At 41.7% G+C, this 20,803-nt stretch overlaps 1 protein-coding gene across 1 annotated transcript in view; it reads left to right on the forward strand.

Moving 5' to 3' along the window:
• The window catches only part of HEATR3 (HEAT repeat containing 3), a 126,909-nt gene that overhangs the window by 70,190 nt on the left and 35,916 nt on the right, over window positions 1-20,803 (forward strand). The window contains exons 7-11 of the mRNA XM_077458350.1: window positions 9,237-9,505; window positions 14,359-14,449; window positions 16,409-16,563; window positions 18,876-18,958; window positions 19,072-19,208. Coding sequence (XP_077314476.1) covers window positions 9,237-9,505; window positions 14,359-14,449; window positions 16,409-16,563; window positions 18,876-18,958; window positions 19,072-19,208 — 735 coding nt within the window. The remainder of the gene's footprint in view (window positions 1-9,236; window positions 9,506-14,358; window positions 14,450-16,408; window positions 16,564-18,875; window positions 18,959-19,071; window positions 19,209-20,803) is intronic.

Here is a 20,803-nt window from a genome sequence, read left to right on the forward strand (position 1 = left end):
TTCACATATGCCCATGGCATGCGTGAGCAATATATCATTTAGTGACAACTTTGTGAAAAAAAAAAAAAGTTTGTAATTTTCCCGCAACTTGTGGCAAAATATAAAATATTCCATGGACTCAACATGCCTCTCAGCAAATAGCTTGGGGTGTCTACTTTCTAAAATGGGGTCATTTGTGGGGGTTTTGTGCCATCTTGGCATTTTATGGCCTTCAAAACTGTAATAGGTAGTGAGAAGTGAACTCAAAAAATTACGCCCTTAGAAAGCCTGAAGGCGGTGCTTGGTTTTCGGGGCCCCGTACGCGGCTAGGCTCCCAAAAAGTCCCACATATGTGGTATCCCCGTACTCAGGAGAAGCAGCAGAATTTATTTTGGGGTGTCATTTCACATATGCCCATGGCATGCATGAGCAATATATCATTTAGTGACAACTTTGTGAAAAAAAAAAAAAAAAAAAAAAGTTTGTAATTTTCCCGCAACTTGTGGCAAAATATAAAATATTCCATGGACTCAACATGCCTCTCAGCAAATAGCTTGGGGTGTCTACTTTCTAAAATGGGGTCATTTGTGGGGGTTTTGTGCCATCTTGGCATTTTATGGCCTTCAAAACTGTAATAGGTAGTGAGGCGTGAAATCAAAAATTTACGCCCTTAGAAAGCCTGAAGGCGGTGCTTGGTTTTCGGGGCCCTGTACGCGGCTAGGCTCCCAAAAAGTCCCACATATGTGGTATCCCCGTACTCAGGAGAAGCAGCAGAATTTATTTTGGGGTGTCATTTCACATACGCCCATAGCATGTGTGAGCAATATATCATTTAGTGACAACTTTGTGTAAAAAAAAAAAAAAAATTTTTTTTTTGTCATTATTCAATCGCTTGAGGCAAAAAAATAAAATATTCAATGGGCTCAACATGCCTCTTATCAATTTCCTTAGGGGGTCTACTTTCCAAAATGGGGTCATTTGGGGGGGTTTTGTACTGCCCTGTCATTTTAGCACCTCAAGAAATGAGATAGGCAGTCGTAAACTAAAAGCTGCGTAAATTCCAGAAAACGTACCTTAGTTTGTAGATGTGACAACTTTTGCGCAAACCAATAAATATACAATTATTGACTTTTTTTTTACCAAAGACATGTGGCTGAATACATTTTGTCCTAAATGTATGACTAAAATTGAGTTTATTGGATTTTTCTAATAACAAAAAGTAGAAAATATCATTTTTTTTCAAAATTTGCGGTCTTTTTACGTTTATATCGCAAAAAATAAAAATCGCAGAGGCAATCAAATACCATCAAAAGAAAGCTCTATTTGTGGGAAGAAAAGGACGCAAATTTTGTTTGGGTACAACATTGCATGACCGCGCAATTACCAGTTAAAGCAGCGCAGTGCCAAAGTGTAAAAAGACCTCTGGTCATTTACCAGCAAAATGGTCCGGTCTGAAAGTGGTTAAAGTTCCTTCTCTTGTGCCAGAGGCATCACCCTCCAGGCAGTCGCGGTGGCTTCCACAGTCAGGTTCAATCTAATAGGGGGAATAATTCTGCAGTTCTCAAGGATCTGGCAGGAATATCATCGAGACGAATGGGGGACTTCCTCAACTGGAGTTCCAAGAGTTCCTTTCTCCTCGTTTTCTCAGTTTCCAAGGATCCAGAGAAAAAGAAAAAAGTGATCATAGGGGTCCCCATGTAAGAACAGAGGTTAGGTTTGATTCAAATGGACATTCTGGATCTCAAAAATCTAAAGTCCATTCCTGAATATAACCACTTTTTAAATTTTTTTAATTTATTTTTTCTTGTATGGAGTCAATCCAAATCGGTTATCTCCATCCTTCAAGGGGGATAACTTTTGGCGTCAATCTACATCACAAGAAGTTGTGCAGCCCAGAGAAAGGTGAATCATATTCTATCTTGGGCAGAAAACCATGTACTTTGCCTATCGGCAGCCTTCTTTCTAGGAATAGAAAATTGACAAGTTGACTATTTGATTCACCAGCAATTGTTCCCAATGCTTGATCCGCTGCCTTGCTATTCCCATGGAATCTGTTCTCACTGATTTATGCATTCCCTCCTATTCTGCCTGCATCCACGGCTTCTTTGCAGGTTCAAGCAGGAAGGGAAGTCGTTGATTCTTGTGGCCCCTAGTGGGGCCCAGGAAATCTTGGTATGCAGGGATCGTAAAGATGGCAGTAGGGGACCCATGGACCCTGCCATCACGGTCAGAACTAATCTTGCAAGGTCCGGTGTTCCATCCTACTTTACAGATGCTAATTGTAACGGTCTGGCTATTGAGACCCACACTCTGAAGAAGCGTGGGCTATCAGGTTCAGTAGTTTCTACCTTGGTTAATGCCAGGGAGCCGGCCTCCATAATTGTATATTATGGGAAACTCATGTCCCCTGGTGTGAAACCAGGAGTTGCACCCCAAGAAATAGGTCAAAGGTAGAATCCTTGACTTTCTTCAGATGGGGTGAGAAATAAGGCTGGCCTTGAGTACTTCCTAAGAACAGGTCTCGGCCTTATCTGTATTGTTTCAACGACCACTTGCTTCGCATTTTTGGTTCGTAACTTTATTCAGGGGGTAACACGGCTTAATCTCAGGTTAGGTAACCTATAAACCCTTGGGACTTGAATTTAGCTTGGGTGGCATTACAAAACAGCCATTTTTATTCACAAGGATAAGGTAGTATTGTGTCCTCATCCTTTTTTACCGAAGGTAATATCAGGTTTTTATCTAAACCAGGATATTGTTCTGCCTTCATTTCTCCAGAACCCTGTTCTTTGGAAGAAAAATATCACTACATTCTCGATGTGGTGAGAGCAGTCTACTTAAAGGCAACTGCTCAGATTCGGAAAACTGATGTTTTGTTTGTGTTGCCTGAAGGTCCTAAAAGCAGACAGGCAGCATCGAAATCTACTATTTCTAAATGGATTAGACAAATAATGGTTCAAGCTTATGGTTTAAAGAGGTAGTTCTACCCTCTAAAATCAAAGCACACTCCTCTAGGGCTGTTAGTGCTTCGTGGGCAGTGCATCACCAATCCATACATTTATCAGATTCTATCTGGTGGAATTAAAAAAGACATGAGGATGTCACCTTTGGGCGCAGTGTACTGCAGGCAGCAGTATAAATCCTCTACTCTCATGGTGCCCTCCTTTGGCTGTGTCTCCCTCCTCTCAGTTGGCATTGCTCTGGGACATCCCACATAGCAATTACTATGGCTCTGTGTCCTGTGATGTACAATTAAAGAAGTAGGATTTTTTTATAACCGCTTACCTGAAAAATCCTTTTCTTAAGTACATCACGTTACACAGCTCCCGCCCCTCTTTCTAGTATACAGGTGTATTGCTTTGCTACAAAACTGAGATACTCCCAGTAGTGGGAGGGGTTGTATAGGGGAGGCAACTTCCTGTTTAGGGTGTGCCAATGTCCAGCACCTGAAGGTGGACTATAACACACATAGTAATTACTGTGGCTCTGTGTCCCGTGATGTGCTTAAAAAGAAAAGGATTTTATAGGTAAGCTGTTATAAAAATCCTATTTTTATTTTCTTTAATCAAGTAATATACAGGTAGGGGAGGGGGGGTGGGGAAGAGGACAGAGGGAGACAGAGGAGAGCTGCAGATAGCGGCGTATGACAGACACGTGCTCTGACCACGGTGCTCAGCAGCCCTGACATATTGTGGTCCGCATACAGAGGGGAAAGTAGAAACTGGCAGAATCAGACAGGTATTTCAGGCAATACAGGGGGCCAAAAATACACTGCAAAAGCACTGTGCTGTTCATGCTTTAAGGGAACAGGATCCATTTTTTTTTTTTTTTTTTTTTTTTTTTTTTTTGGGTGGGAGGGTTAACAATTGCTTTAAAGCAGAGTTCTACTTAAGAGAAAATGTCTCCCCCCCCCTCCTCTCTGAGGCACCAGCATTGTAACTGGGGGCACCCGGCTGTGGCTCCAGCCGGACACCCACTGCACATGCACGAGCTGCGCCTGGCCGGGCAATCCCCTGGGACCTGTGACGTTTCCCAGATTGCCGAGAGGAAGGGGGAGAGGTGATCTCCCTTCCGGCAGTGCGCTGGGAGGAAGTGGGAGCTGGGACCCTCTTGAATGAGGCTCCTTCCTTTTGACTGTTTGCTGCTAGATGCCCATCAAATCTTTTGTCCCCATTTACTAATCCTGTATAACTGGATTTGCCCGTGCTATTTTTGGATGTAGACTTTCCTGTTGCTGATAGACAAACCTCTAAATCAGGCCTCTTTAACATTACTAGTATTCATAATTCTGAAATGAAATGTTGCTTTTACTCCATATGCTTGTCATCACATGCGGTGGCTGCTTGTCCAAGCAAATACAGCAAAGGAAGAGAATACTGTGCAGAGGCCGGTCTGAGTCCGTGCAATGCAACAAGCTTTTTTTACAGCTTGTCTTTTCAGATGATAAATCCTTGATTTTATCAGAGATTCACAAAGGAATATGGTTACTGAACATGGCATTCATCCTGTAAAACTTTTTTTTTTTTTTTTGGTTATAGATACCGTAAAGTAGAGAGGGGTTAGAACACGTTTCAGGCTTTTATTTCTATCTGTGCTTCCAGGAGATGCAACGTCTTTATTTGTCATGTTTACTGTTATCACCAAGAGTGAAAGTTTTGGGTTGTCGCTAGAAAAGAAATGAAGGGAAAATCTTCCCGTGTGGACACTTCCTCATGACTCTCCCTCTGTTTGGAGGAATGTCCTCTCACTTTGTTTCAGGATAGGGAGTTAAGGGAAATCTTTGCAATAGAAAAATCTTGGATATTTTTTTAATATATAAGATATGTATGGATATGCTGCCCCCTACTGTTACCTGCTAATATCAGTGTTGTGTATAATTCTCTATAAACAAGGTGCCGCACTGTAACATTTAACCTCCCTGGCGGTATGATTCAGTCTGGAATAAGGTGCTGAAAGCGGTACAATTATTTTGCATGGAAATCTGGCTTTTATTTTGTAGTCCTGTAATTCTTAGGAATAACGCTCTGAAATCTCTTCAAACCAGAGTCTAGCGGACATCCCGGGTATGATAAAGTTTATAATATAATAAAGAATAATAAAAATTATTCAATAATGTAATCAAATCCAAAAAAAAATGAAAAAGGGACATGTTTTGGTTGCTATAGACAATCTCCAAATTCCAAGCAGTAAAAAACAGTATTTATAATATAAAAGTGCATGCAGGGCATTGCACAAACCACTAGGGACAAAGGGGGTGTGTATTTTTTATTACAGCACTGTAATCTGTAAGATTACAGTGCTGTGTGTGTTTTGTGTCTTTTTTTACTTTTTTGAATTTGCCGCCGTTCTCCGCTCCCGTGCGTCGTAACGTCGCAGGGAACGGAGCTCGGCCGCATTCGGCACTGTGAATCGAGCGCAGGACGGCTCGATCACACAGTGCGGGGGACATCGCTGGATCCAGGGGACAAGGTAAGTAACGTTACCTGTGTCCAACCCTGCATCGAGCGGTGCAAGCCCGAGTCTGGCTCGGGGTTACCGCTATTGCAATTAAAATTCCAACCCGAGCCAGACTCGGGATTACCGCTAAGGAGGTTAAAGTGTTTGTAACAATTTGGGGAAAAAAGCAAATTGTTTTACTTTTTGCTATAATAAATATCCCCCAAAAATATCGAAACAATTTTTTCCTCAGTTTAGTTAGGTATGTATTCTTCATGTTTATGGTAAAAAAAATTGCAATAAGTGTAGATTGGTTTGCATAAAAGTTATAGCGTCTACAAAATAGGGAATCGTTTTATGGCATTTTTATTATTTTTTTGCTAGTTATGGCAGCAATCTGCTTTTTTTTTTTTTTTTTTTTTTTTCGGGACCATTGTCATTTATACAGCGATCAGTGCTATAAAAATGCATTGATCAATGTCGGTGTTATTTACACAGTGAAGGGGTTAAGTGTGTCCTAGGGAGTGATTCTAACCGTGGGGGGGATGGGCTTCAAGTCACATGACAGTGATCACCACTCAATGACAGAGCAGTGATCTCTGTCATGACTCAAGCCAGAATGGAGAAATGCCTTGTTTACATTGAGTCCGTGGGCATGGTCACGCCTGCTATCCCCGGCTCTTAAAGGGGAAGTAAGGTACACCCATTGCCCCCACGCTGTAATTGTGCCAACGTATATCGGCGTGCGGCAGTCGACAATTGGTTTAAATTTTTTTTTTTTTTTGCTGTGTAATTTTGGCCCTGTGTATCGTCTGAAATACCTGGCTGAATCTGACCACGGTTTATCATGGCTGCTGAGCCCTGACACCGTGGTAAGTTTACGTGCCTCTGTCAGCCACAACCCTGCTGTCTGCTCTCTTCTGTGTTCCTGTGTCCTCCCTCCCTGAGAGCTCCCTGATCCTCCCCTCCTGATGATATAAGCGTATAAAGTCTCTCCAATCCCCTCTGTTAGATAATGCTATGTGTATGCAGGTGTGTGTGTTTTTGAATATAAAAAAAAAAAAAAAAAAAGCCGATGTGTGCCATATTTCATAGCGCTGATCGGCACTCACATGACCACCTGGCTCTCTCCTCCTCCTCTCCTGCTCCCAGGTGACATCGGTGGAAGTTCTTGGCCCCTCTCAATGTAGCTGTTGTCCTGGGAGAGGAGAGAGCTAGGCGGTCATGTGAGTGCCAATCGGTGCTATGAAATAAAGTACACAGTGGGTTTTAAAAAAAATAAATAAATTAAAAAATCACACACTGGGGAACATAGCATTATCTTCCAGAGGGGATTGGAGAGACTTTTTTTTACAGGTAGCTTTACAACCACTTTAAATCGTATTAAAGTCCTTGTGTGAAGAAATATCGGTGTGCAAAATTTATTCTTCAAGTGAAAAGTCTTTAATTAGAAGGTCCCTGCCACACGGTAAGTAAGCATCTGCTTTTGGTGGTGGTCTGCTTCAGGAGATGAAGGCTTTCGCTTATTACGTTTTTTTTTTTTTTTTTTTTTTTATCGATTCCAGGGAAGAAGTGGGACTTTTTTCCACTTAGTAAATTAATTTTGCACATGGATGTTTCCACACACAAAGATTTTACTATGGTTTAATTGTTAGAGCGCAGCACTTTGTTTAGGCCCCTTTCACACTGGGGCGGTGCGGGTGTCGGCGGTAAAGCACAGCTATTTTTAGCGGAGCTTTACCGTCGTTTTAGCGGTGGTATGCTGGGAGGTTTTAACCCCTGCTAGTGGCCGAAAAAGGATTAAAACCGCCCGTGGCACTTTGCCGGCGGTATAGCCACGCTGCCCCATTGATTTCAATGGGTAGGATCGGTGAATACAACGCTCCTTCACCGCTCCAAAGATGCGGCTAGCAGGACTTTTTTCACCGTCCTGCTAGCGCACCGCTCCAGTGTGAAAGCCCTCCGGCTTTCACACTGGAGTGAAAGGGGCCGGTTTATACAGGCGCTATTTTGAGCTCTGTAGCGCCTGAAAACCGCCTCAGTTTGAAAGGGTCCATATAGATGATTATACATAACACTTTGATATTAGTAGCTAACAGTAGAGGGCAGCACATCCATACATATTTTATATATAAATACTTTATATACACATGCACACGTGTAGATGGACAGATTATTAGAGCTGCAACTAACGATAAATTTTTCTGTCGACTAATCTATCGATTATTTTTTCGATTTAGTCAACGACTATCCGTTTATTTTTTATTTTTATTTTTTATTTTTATTTTTTGTTTTTTTTATATGAATCTAGTGTTTTTTTTAATTAGTTAATTTAATCTTTTGGATAACCTTACAAAAAATAAGTACATTAAAAAAAAAAGATAAAAGAATATAACTAGTACATACATATATATTATGTATTATATTCTTACCTTTAAATAAAAAAAAAAAAAAAAAAAAAAAAGGTAAGAATATAATATATATGTATGTACTAGTTATATTCTTTTATCTTTTTTTTTTATTTACTTATTTTTTGTAAAGTTGACATAAAAGAATATGTAGGGGACGGCAGAGCACGGCTGGGCAGGGGATTGCTGGGTACTTCAGTGTATGGAGGGATGGCTGCTTCCATCCGATCTCTCCCCTCCACTGTACAGATTAGTACAGAGAGGGGAGAGAGGAATCCGTCGGAGCGATCACAGTGTAAACAGCCTGGGTGTAGAAAGATGGCCGCCGCTTCAGAGCTAGGCCGAAGCCGCGGCCTTTCCTAAGGCCGAGACCGCGGATCGCGGCATATGACGATCCGAGCGGGGCGATCCGTTGCACCCCCTAGGGACGGCAGCATGGAGGGGGAGAAGAGGGGGGGGGGCAGCAGCACGGAGGAGAGCAGTAGATACTGAGAGATACTAAGCACTGTGACGCATTGACACCCTGCACGCACGTCGACATATTTTTGTAGTCGACGTAATCTATTACATCGACTCGTCGTGGCAGCTCTAATCTATATATAGATAGTGTGTGTGTGTGTGTGTGTGTGTGTGTGTGTGTGTGTATGTATGTATGTGCATCCCTCTTCCGAACTGTCTATACATTGACAGTAATAAGTCGAGTCCTGTGAATGAAGCACATTGCATGCTGCACTGAATTATTAGAGCATTGGTTTTTCTGTGTGGAAGGGACTTTTCACTTTTTGCACATGTATGTTTCCTAACATATGCACTTTAATACAATTTAATGGTTACAGCGCCGCACTTTGTTTATAGATGCTCTCTGTTGTAATAAATATCTTAAGGTGTGCTTGCAGCTATTATGCTGTGTTCGTTCTTCACATGTAATACACAAGTGGTGTTTTTTCCTCTTTTGATTATGTATTAGCACTTCTGTGTCTAGGGGGGCTGGCTATGCCAGGATACTATGCCAATAGTTAAATGGAAACTAGAGCCCCACCTGTGGGCTTGATGGAAAACTTATGCAAAAGCTATTTTGTTTGTATATGGGTATGGCATTCCATCCAATATTTAGCCTATGCTATTGAGAGTAGTTGGAGGCATAAGAAATGTTACCCTTTGGAACAGGGATCTTCAGACTATGCCCCTCCAGCTTTTGTAGAACTACACTACCCATGAGGCATTGCAAAACTCTGACATTCACAGACATGGCTAGGCATGATGGGAATTTGTAGTTCCTAAACTGGGGTGCCATAGTTTGAAGACGCCTGCTTTGGAATAAACGTGTATAGGTTACTGAAACCCTTTCTATGGATTTGATTTTTCTGCCTGGGGCATTTTTATTAATCTTTATTTCATAAATGTCTTCCACAGGTACTGTTTGGAACTTGAAAGAAAGGATTCCTCCACATAGCCAGGCTGACACTATAAATGCTATAATGAGGATACTGTCAGAAGTCCTCTCTCTGGATGCTGGCAAATTCATTGTGAAGATGAAGGGAGTTGAAAGTCTTCGTTTAAAGACAGCCGAGGCAGAAGAAGCTGCAGCGAGCCCTGAAGAAAACTCCTTAACTGAAGATGATGGCATTGCAGATGGTGTGATTAAAGGCTCCAGTCCTGCACATTTCTCTGATTTGAATCCAGTAGGTTAAACAAATCACTTTATTTATTTATTTTTTTTCCACCCCTTTCAACTGCCATCATTCCTTTCTAGATAAAATCCAGGTTGACCTATTTAGACTAACTTTGGAAACTGCCCTTTCTCTCTGGAGTCCACATTTTATAAGGTCTTTATGCAGCATTTCTACCTTTCATCTACTAGCCTCGCAGGTTCTATTTTTAAAACTTCTCTAAATCTAATAGACTTTGCATTGACAAAATACAGGTGTAATAGCTGTTTGAAATCAAGTAGGCATTGTGACTGCAGCTAAAATGGAAGATAGAAATATAGTAGTGAGGGGGGGGGGGGGGGGGTAGGATTATAATGTGAAATGTAATTAAAAAAATTTTGCCAGGTAAATATACCCTCCTTCTTTTTTTTTTTTTTTTTTTTTTTTTTTTTTTTTTTTTCTTTAGTTAGTTTCTTTCTGTTCATTTTAGGTAAATACACACATGAAGTACATATGGGAGTTGTTTCAGTTTGACACTGCAGCACACCTCCTGCGCTGCTTCTCCCTCTGAGCTCTGCTGCACTGATAATGGCATAAGGCCAATACCAAGCAAGTTTACTTTACAATGCATGTGGTAAAGTACATTTACTGATGTATTAATCAGGGTAGATTTGATTTAAATCACTAGCAAAAAGGCTTGATTTAAATCAACTATTTAAATCATAATTTTTAAAGAGAAACTGTCATTTATGTCCCGAAACAACAAATCCTCCTCTGACCCGCTGTTGACTCACTGACAGTCCCATTCACTTTAGTGGGACGGCTGGTGATGTGGCAGTGACACAACAAGGTGAGGGACGTGGCGGCAGCAGGTGAGTGCATGCCCACTAACAGGCACTGCCATGATGGATCTGAAATGACAGGTGCTCTTTAAATGTAATGACTTATTCTTGCTGGTAGTTATAAAACCTACATTTTGTTTGCAAATATTAAAGATTCTATTTAGAATAATAAGCTGTCAGGTTAGTAAAACAGTGATATCAGAACCAATTCAATCATACAGTTTGTAGTGTACATAGATTTGCAAAACAATGGCATAAAGGAATATTCCTGAACGTTGGTTTATTTCATGGTTACTGTGAAATTGTGTGAATGCACCAATGCAGTGCATGTTATCTCAGCTTGAAGAGCTTTAATTCATTAATATCCAAGTAAATGCGCAGTGAACCAGATCACTAAGATTTTTTTACGCACACAGAGCAGGTAGCCTGAGATTATATACACATGCTGTTTAAGCAAACTGTCCATATAATATAAAGTGTCCATATAATATAAAGTGTCCATATAATATAAAGTGTCCATATAATATAAAGTGTCCATATAATATAAAGTGTCCATATAATATAAAGTGTCCATATAATATAAAGTGTCCATATAATATAAAGTGTCCATATAATATAAAGTGTCCATATAATATAAAGTGTCCATATAATATAAAGTGTCCATATAATATAAAGTGTCCATATAATATAAAGTGTCCATATAATATAAAGTGTCCATAAAGGATTTTAGTAAGAGATGAGGATCCGATGGCAGGGAGTTCATACACACAGGGCAGCCCCAAAGGAAACAAACCATTTTCCGAACTGTAAAAGATACACAAAAGGAGAGGCGCCTCTGGGTGATTAAAACTGTTTTTAAATCTACACCCAAAGTTAACCACTTGCTTACTGGGCACTTAAACCCCCCTCAGTCCCAGACCAATTTTCAGCTTTCAGCGCTGATGCACTTTGAGTGACAATTGCGCGGGCATACAACACTGTACCCAAATGAAATTTTTATCATTTTTTTCCCACAAATAGAGCTTTCTTTTGGTGGTATTTAGTTACAGCTCGGAGTTTTATTTTTTGCTAAACAAACAAAAAAAGATGCAAAAAAAAAAAAAAATCATGTTTTAATAGTTTGTTATAAAATTTTGCAAACGGGTCATTTTTCTCCTTCATTGAAGTGCGCTGATTAGGCGGCACTGATAGGCTGCATTGGTGGGCACTGATGGGCTGCATTGGTGGGCACTGATGGGCTGCATTGGTGGGCACTGATGGGCTGCATTGGTGGGCACTGATGGGCTGCACTGGTGGGCACTGATAGGCATAGTTAAGGCGGCACTAATAGGCACAGATAAGGCGGCACCGATGGGCACAGATAAGGCGGCACTGATGGGCAAAGATGGGCACAGATAAGATGGCACGGATGGGTGGCACGGATAAGTGGCACGGATGGGTGGCACGGATGGGCACTGATAGGTACCACAGATAGATGGGACTGATGGGCACTGATAGGTGGCACTGATAGGTGGCACTGATAGGTGGCTCTGATAGGTGGCACTGCTGGGCACTGATGGGCGGCACTGCTGGGCACTGATGGGCGGCACTGCTGGGCACTGATGGGCGGCACTGGGGTGCAGCACCTTTGAGGCAGATTGGGTGGCACTGTGGGTGGCACTGTGGGTGGCACTATGGGCACTGACGGGGGGCACTTACTTTTTCTTTTATTTTTTTTCAGGATGGCACTGCGGGAGGCAGGTGGGCACAGGCAGGTGGCAGGTGGTCCCTTGTATTGATGGCCGTGATCGGGACTGATGTCCCGATCACGGCCGCCGGTGATCGGCTTTTTTTTTCTCTCCTCGCGCTGTCAGCGCGAGGAGGAATAATAGCCGATTACCGGCTCCGTTCTATCACATGATCAGCTGTCATTGGCTGACAGCTGATCACGTGATAAGGGGTCGGGATCGACCCCTTACACGGATCGGTGATCAGGCGAGTCTCACGGACTCGCCGATCACAGAGCGCGCCGCGCGCGCCCCTCAGGGGGCGCGCAGGCCGCTCGTAACCAGGACGACGTCAATAGACGTAGTCCTGAAAATGTAGGTCCGCGCTAATGCCGTCATTTGGCAATAGCGCGGATCTGAAGTGGTTAAACTCGCATTTCAAAGGTTAAAGTGCGGTGGATAAAACAATCCAGGGAGTGGGAGTCACGAAACCGGTCGCAGCATGCCAGTGACGTCATCATCCTCCACCTGCTCTATCCACAGCAGTTTCTTGGGTTTGACAGCTTCCAGTGTCTCAGCCGGCAGGATGTGCAGACTGATCTGATGACTCCCACTCCCTGGATTGTTTTATCCATCGCACTTTTTTAACCTTTGAAATGTGGGGTTTTTAACTTTATGTGATTAAAACTGTTTTTAAATCTACACCCAGAGGCACCTCTCCTTTTTTGTGTAGCTTTGATTCATTGAATGGGTTTACCAAAAATGTAAATATTGCAGAATATACAGCCTCATGCTACATAACAAAGCTCTATTTTATGCTGAATAAACAAAATTATTGTATCTTAAAGAGGAAGTAAACCCTGATGGGTTTACTTCCTCTTTCATTCCCTGTAAAGGCAAAGCATAATGGACTACTGTGCATCGCATAGTAGTCCATTATGTGTCACTTACCTGACACAGGAACCAGCGAAGTCACCGCTGTCCCCTGTAGTTCCGAGCGTCCATCTTCTTGGTGGGTCTCTGTGGGTCTTGCTGCTCCGGCGCTGTGATTGGCCGGAGCAGCGATGACGTCCCTCCCGCGCATGCGCACGGGAGCTGAGACTCGCCGGCATTGCCGTCATCGGTGATGCCCCCGCTCAGTGCGCCTGCGCGCCGCTGTCTACGGCGCATGCGCCGTAGATAGCGGTGCCCGTCTTCAGGCAAATATCTCCTAAACCATATAGGTTTGGGAGATATTTCTTGGACCTACAGGTAAGCCTTAATCTAGGCTTACCTGTAGGTCAAAGTGGTTTGTAAGGGTTTACAACCACTTTAAATAGAAAGCTATCTTTAGATTTTTACTCCAAAAACATGTGATTTAAAAGATTTAAAAATTTTTTTATTAAAAATTGATTTTTAAATCCAGAAATTTTTTTTTATTTTTTTAATCATTGATTTATATCCACCCTGGTTTAATGAATACAGAATGCCATTAATTTGTGTATTTTAATTCTAACTGAAGTTGAGATTTAAAGCTGAACTCTGGGCCCTCGTGATATCACAGCTGTGGCCACCAGCCAGAGCCCTGATGAGAAAATGCTAAGAGGAAATGGTGAAATAAAAGGAAGAGGCTACCAGAGTGAGAGTAGGTAAACATGCTTTTTTAAAAAAAAAAAAAAAAAATCCTGGTACCTTAAGCAAAAAACGAGAATTTAACATTTGCAGTGCAGGATGAGCCCACTGCAGGGTTTTTTTTTTTTTTTTTTTTTTTTTTTTTTTTTCCATTGGGGTTCAGCTTTAACAGGTAGACAAAAATGCCTTGCAATGAGGAAAAAAAAAAAAAAAAAAACTACCGTAGCTGAAGTGTGGATGTGTAACGTAACATTAAGACTCTGTTCTGTGCGGGTGTCAATGTAAGGTTAATGACACACCCAGATCAGTTTTCAGATTGCAGTGCGTACTGTGAAATGGTTCAGTAATCGGATGGCATGGGTGAGAACACCCGTGCCATCCGATTCTATTGTGGACCAAAAAAAGGTCTGGCACGGTTTCAGTCCGAATGCAATGCAAATTCAGCTATACAAACTGGCTGAATTTGCATCCTGCAGACATTGCCTGTAATCTGCATAGCAATGTGGTGCGAATCACATGCAATGTCTGTGTTCGCACTAGTGTGAACCCAGCCTATATCTTAGGAAAGGCTTAAATTTGGCTTTCTGCACAATTGTAGTACTAGTGTAGTAAATAGCAACAGGTGTGTATTCAGGATCGGCATAACAATGCTCATTGGACGGGGAAAATATACTCCACTCCACTGTCATCATCACACCAATGTCCATTTGTGTTACTTTTGTTCTAGGTGTCAAATGAAGAGCTGAAGCAAGCATCCTGCTTATTGGTGGCTCAGAAATCTGCACTGGAAATGATTGTTAACATGTGCTGCAGTAATGGTTTGTATTTTTCTAAACAAAACATTTTTCAGTTTTTCAGATGATTAGTTTTTACTGATCTGATATCAGCTTTAACACGTTACTAATTAAGACGCGGTTGCTTTGGTCTTGTACACAAACCCTTCAGATAGCAGGGAGGGGAACCATTTCATAATGATCGCTTGATGTCTTTTCTACTGTGTACAAATCTAAATGACAACACACTTCTAGGACCCTACCAACCTTTACCAGGTTGTGGTCTAGGGGGAAAGATCACTCCCCAGGAGTGGCACGCAGCTTTTACCTTTATGTATAAATTCTCCTTTTTCTTGCTATGCCCAGGAGAAAATGTATAAATTGCTATCCTAATGGCATAAGGCCCCTTTTTACCATGTCTTTCCCTCAGCCCCAGAGAGTTGCTGGCGTTGCCACACTGGACAAGGTACATGTATGCATATCTGGTGGGTGTGTCCCCGTATACAGACATTCTGGAACACCATTTTTCGAATTTTATGGTATATCTGAATACATTTTTCTGCCACCACCTGATTCAAAAACTGGCACTTATAATGGACATCTGGATGTTCAGGTGTTCGGGTCCCCTTTTTAGTTCTCACCCGCAGACAAGCTCATGACACCTTCTAATAAATCTATGGGGCACTGATGAGCTTTTGGGCAACTCTGGTTGGGTTTGCCCTGATTTCCATCCTTTTTTGTCTTTGCATGCATTAACTACCCATAGGGGTTTTCACAAGCCCTGGCTTCTGACATGATGGACCGATCCCGTAGCCCACTCTATTTTTTATTTATTTTTTTTCCTTGCGTTTCGCCTCTCCCTTTTGCTTCACTCCTTGTTTGTTTTTGTTTTTTTTTTTTTTTTTTTTTTTTTTCCCTCTCTCGTGTGTGTGTGTGTGTGTGTGTGTGTGTGTGTGTGTGTGTGTGTGTATATATATATATAACTTTATCCACAATGTTTTTTTTCTTTTGTTATTTTATTTCACATGCCTTATATTGCTTGCGTATATGCCTGAATGTATGTGATATGCTGGAGTTATCACCTGTTACTCTTAATTCTTATACCTTTTTTTTAGGCTATTTTTATTTTTTTCCTTTACTGTACTTCTGGTAAACCTTAATAAAAACAAATTCAACCTAAAATGGATTCACTTTTACCGCTGATCCACTTTTTTTAGGGCTTGTTTACACCATGAGCAGTTGAACACGTTTTAAATGCAATGGGAATGCATATGCAAAAAACATGAATGCATTTCAATAAGCCTATTTTACACCATTGCAGTACTTTCATGTGCGTTAAAAAAAAAAAAGCCCAAACATACTGCGAATGTATGTGAACGCACATGTGAAACCGCACACTGAATACAGGGATTGTGGTGTAAATTAACCCCTAAAGAGAATGTTCACCCCATGCTTGTTTTTGTGTGGTGTGTGTTTTTGTGTTTTATTTATTTATTTTTCCCCTCTTACTGGGTTGTTCTCAAAACACACATGTTCAGTGACTACAGCGTTGTCTTGTGTACTGGGTTCCATGCCTCTTTCTTCTGTACTTGAGTCATCAGGGGCTATCTGTCTGTTTGGTTCTTCCAGTAAGCCCCCTGATGAAGCACAGCAGCACATGCCCTTTAGATTACCCCAATTCCTTCTGTAACATCCCTATCACAGTAGGCTGAGGGTGACTGGGCTGTCAGTTTCCTCGAGGATAGTATCCCGGAAGTGTTGGGAGTGGTCCAAAAAAGAAAAGTGCTAGGAAAAAAATAACATGCAATGTTGTGTGAGAGGAGCGAAGGTAGGAGTTTGATGCAAAGTGTGTGAGTAGGTTCTGCTTTAACTTCAGTTTAAGAAATGATGTGAGTTTTTTTTTTTTTTATACTACTTCATGTTTGCAATTGCTTATTTTTGTCAAGTAGTTGTGATTGGGATTTCTTCCCCTTCTTTTTTTTTTTTTTTTTTTTTAATCCCCAGAACCTTCTGATGACGAGTGGGAAGAGCTCTCCAGCAGCGATGAGAGTGAGTTTAGCTTGGAGAAATCTGTGGCTGATGGAGGCCAGCTTCTTACTCCACTGTGCTTGTCTGCTGAAGTTCACTCAGCTCTCCTTGATCACTTTATCCCGAAAAAGGTACAGGGAAAAATGGCATGCCTTTCATCTGTGGTAATATAATGTAGTATGCTGTGGGGTAAAAAAACAAACAAAAAACAGATATTAACCGCTTAAGGACCGCCTCACGCCGATGTACGTCAGCAGAATGGCACGGCTGGACACAAGCACGTACCTGTACGTTGCCCAGCCATGGGTTGCGAGTGCGCCGCTGCCGGCGCACTCGCGATCCAATTCTGAGCTCCATGACCGCGGGACCGCGGACCAGATCGCCGCTGGTGCCCCGCGATCGGGTCACATAGCTGAAGAACGAGGAGAGGTAAGTCACTGTTCCCTGTTATAGGGAAAGACGATCTGTGACGTTAGACGCCAAGCCACGCCCCCCTACAGTTAAAAAAAACAAAACACACACACACTTAACCCCTTCACTGCCAGTGACATTTTACAGTAATCAGTGCATTTTTAATTGCATTGATTGCTGTATTAATGGCAGTGGTCCCAAAAATGTGTCAAAATTGTCCGTGTCCGCCATAATGTCGCAGTCACAATAAAAATCGCTCATCACCGCCATTACTAGTTTAAAAAGATAAATAATAAAAATGCCATAAAACTATCCCCTATTTTGTAGACGCTATAACTTTTGTGCAAACCAATCAATAAATGCTTATTGCAAATTTATTTTTATTTATTTTTTTTCTACCAAAAATATGTAGAATGCATATCGGCCTAAACTGAGGGAAAAAATGTTTTTATATATTTTTGGGGGATATTTATTATAGCAAAATGTAAAAAATAATGCGTGTGTGTTGTGTGTGTGTTTTTTTTTTTATTTATTTTTTTTCCAAAATTGTCACACTTTTTTTGTTTATAGTGCAAAAAATTAAAATCGTAGGGGTGATCAAATACCACCAAAAGAAAGCTCTGTTTTTGGGGGAAAAAAAAAGGACGTCCATTTTGTTTCGGAGCCACGTCGCACAACGCACGATTGTCAGTTAAAACGACGCAGTGCCGAATCGCAAAAAGGGCTTGCTCCTTTAGCTGGAAAATGGTCTGGGTCTTAAGTGGTTAAATGTTTTCTAAGCAATGGTATCATCATTGATTTAGGGCACTGAAATTTATTTAGGGGAACTGTACCCAGGCTACAAATCATACAGTTAAAGCGTAAATTCACATTTTCACAAAAAATAGAAAAAAATTGAACAAACGCTACACCCTCCCCCCCCCCACCCTCCAGTAAATGCTGCGCTTACCTCTGTAGGGGAAATCTATTGATATAAGGGTGAAAATACTTTCGCTATGGTTTTATGTGCTACACTATCTATTAAATATTAAATATCCCAATAAATTGTGAACTCTAAAATATCTAGTGTACCAAGAAGCTGCTGCTATCGTGTAAGATCAAGACCCCATAGCATGACAATAGGCAATATTAAACTTGGCACTGCTAATGTGTTGAACTAATATTAAATAAACTAATGTATAAAGTTCACATGCAATCAATAAGTCCATTGTTGTACAATCATAAGTGAGAGACAATCCATGCAGAAAAAGCACCAAACGTAGTTGATTCCTTTCTGTGAAGATTTCGGTGCCACTCTGTGCTCCCCTTCTGAGTCCCCACTCAATAGCAATCTGATTCAAAACCGCATGGTCTTTATCCTGCACAAATGGATGCGTCCATTTCCTTCCTTCTCTGATTACAAGGTTTCCATTATTGTGGTATAAAATATACCATTGCAGAGAGTGAAGTAATGCTGCTTGGTTTATTGGAAAAGTTTAAAAACGCACTTGCAGCATTGAAAAATCCATCATATGGGTATGTAAACGTTTGCTGCCGTGACGTGCGTTCCAGCCGTCATAGTGATTTCTATCTCGTCCCTGCTTGGCGCTTTTTGCCCCCCCCCCCCCCCCCCCCCCACTGGGCTGATTAGCTGTCACTGCCAACGCAGTCGGTACAGCGTTGTAGGGATCTGAAAGACCTATTTGTGCCCTTCCTCCTTTCCTTTTAGGACAGGACTGTCACAGTGGGGTGACCACAGGGATGCAGGCTGGTGCTCTTTGGTAGCATGTTGCATCCTGGTTATGGGTGTAACATGTTGCCAAATGTGAACTTCTTCAAGTGACAAGCTTGCACTAATTGCACAAAATGTAAAGTCCTTAAGAAAAGTGTGTTTAGAGTACCGTTAGATTAGAAACGAGGAATGGGAATTTAAAGTTTGCTAGAATACTATATTGTAGTCTTAGAAGAGAGGGAGGGGGTGGTTACAAAGTTGGAGCTTTGCTTTTTGCAGTTTTTTTTATTTTTCTTTTTCTTTTGTTTTATTTTTCTTTAGGTATTCGAAAAGACTTGGTTCCCTGATGGCAGTGCACTGCAGATTTGTAAACAGAATGCAACATGGAAGCCATTAATTACAAAGTATTTTTTTTTTTTTTTTTGGTCATTGTGCGCTTGTTTTTGGTTTTGTCTAAGATTGATAGACTAAAAGTGATTACAACTGGTGCTAACATTGTTATTTTGTTGTGTTGCAGGATTTACAGTGTTCAGTGCAGGGCACTGACGTGCTTACATAACATTTTGTCCGTGATGGACATAGAGAACCTGGGTGGAGCCCCTGCATTACAGGAACTTTCTAAACACTTGTCACAATTAGCCTTCACACAGTTAGGTAGGTATTTTGAATCTGAGTGTAAAGCGCCTGCGTTTTTTTGTTCATGCCAATAACCTAATTAAATCTAATTTATAACAGTATTTTCCAACCTGGGTGCCAAGTGACCCTGGTGTGTATTAAGGATTCTTCGGGGTTGCTTAAAAATTGCCCAGAAATTGTATACAACCCAGTGCCTGGATCAAGCCTGTCTTTTAATAACACAAAGCCACAGGTATTCATCATGCACCAATACAACCTTCTGGCCACCTGTGTCCTAACAACAAATGACTTCATTGTTAAGGATGGTGTTGAATTCCTGCTCAGCAGCCTTGTTTGACCCTCCTGTGCCTCCATCTGTCAGCACTGGGGGTGAGCAAGAGATGAGCAAGGGAGGGAAACTGGAATACTAGTCAGTACCGGTATGCAAAGGTTTACTTGCTTTGGAAGAAGAAATCACCTCTGGGTGTCCTACCTGTGTGGATGTAGCTGCATTAAGTAAAAACACTAGTTACATTTTTTACATTTTAGAATACGGTGCCTCAGCATTATGCAGAATATTTTTAAAATGTGCCTTGACTGAAAAAAAGTTGTACAGGGATTTAGAATCTTGCTCATCTCAAACGTCTAGAATCGACTTTTAAACCCAGCAAAAAAGCCACTCATTTCATAAATGTAAAAAATTTACATATTTCAACTTGCTGATCCTTAAAGTGGTTGTAAACCCTTACAAACCACTTTGACCTACAGGTAAGCCTAGATTAAGGCTTACTTGTAGGTCCAAGAAATATCTCCCAAACCTATACGGTTTAGGAGACATTTGCCCGAAGACAGGCACCGCTGTCTATGGCGCATGCGCCGTAGACAGCGGCGCACTGAGCGTGGCATATGAAGATGCCGCGCGTCTCGGCTCCCGTGCGCATGCGCGGGAGTGACGTCATCGCGGCTTCGCCGATTGACAGCGGTGGAGCTGCGAGACCCCACCAAGAAGATGGATGCGGCGGACTACAGGGGACAGGGGTGACTTCGCTGGCTCCTGTGTCAGGTAAGTGACACATAATGGGCTACTATGCGATGCATAGTAGTCCATTATGCTTTGGCTTTGCAGGGAATGAAAGAGGAAGTAAACTCATCAGGGTTTACTTCCTCTTTAAATGTGATGGCTGCATTTTTTAGGCCTTTTGATCTTCTCTTTTTCACCTGGTAATCTGGCCTGCTTTATGGTGTTTCTTTGTCACTGGAGGAGCAACTGAGACACCTTTGCACGGCAGCATTGTTAACTGTGGGGTGGGTAATGTTAGACTCCCAAGCAGATTTAGATGGACTTGACTTTCAAACTAAAGTTGAAATCCTTACTTAGTTACATAGTTGGTGAGGTTTAAAAAAAATATGCAAGTGTGTGTGTGCGCTTTTATGTCAATATTACATTGTATACCCCTGTATGTTGTGGTCGTTTGGGTACCTATCTAATAGTTTTTTTAAATCGTCTCTGCTCCCTGCTGAAGCCACTGCTTGTGGAAGAGAATTCCACATCCTTGCTGCTCTTACTGTAAACCCTCTATGTAGTTTAAGGTTAAACCGCCCTTCTTCTAATTTTAGTGAATGGCCGCGTGTCT

Source organism: Lithobates pipiens, unplaced genomic scaffold (assembly GCF_037356315.1).
Source record: "Lithobates pipiens isolate NorthernLeopardFrog02 unplaced genomic scaffold, aLitPip1_a1.2 Scaffold_10, whole genome shotgun sequence".
Classification (NCBI taxonomy): Eukaryota; Metazoa; Chordata; class Amphibia; order Anura; family Ranidae; genus Lithobates; species Lithobates pipiens.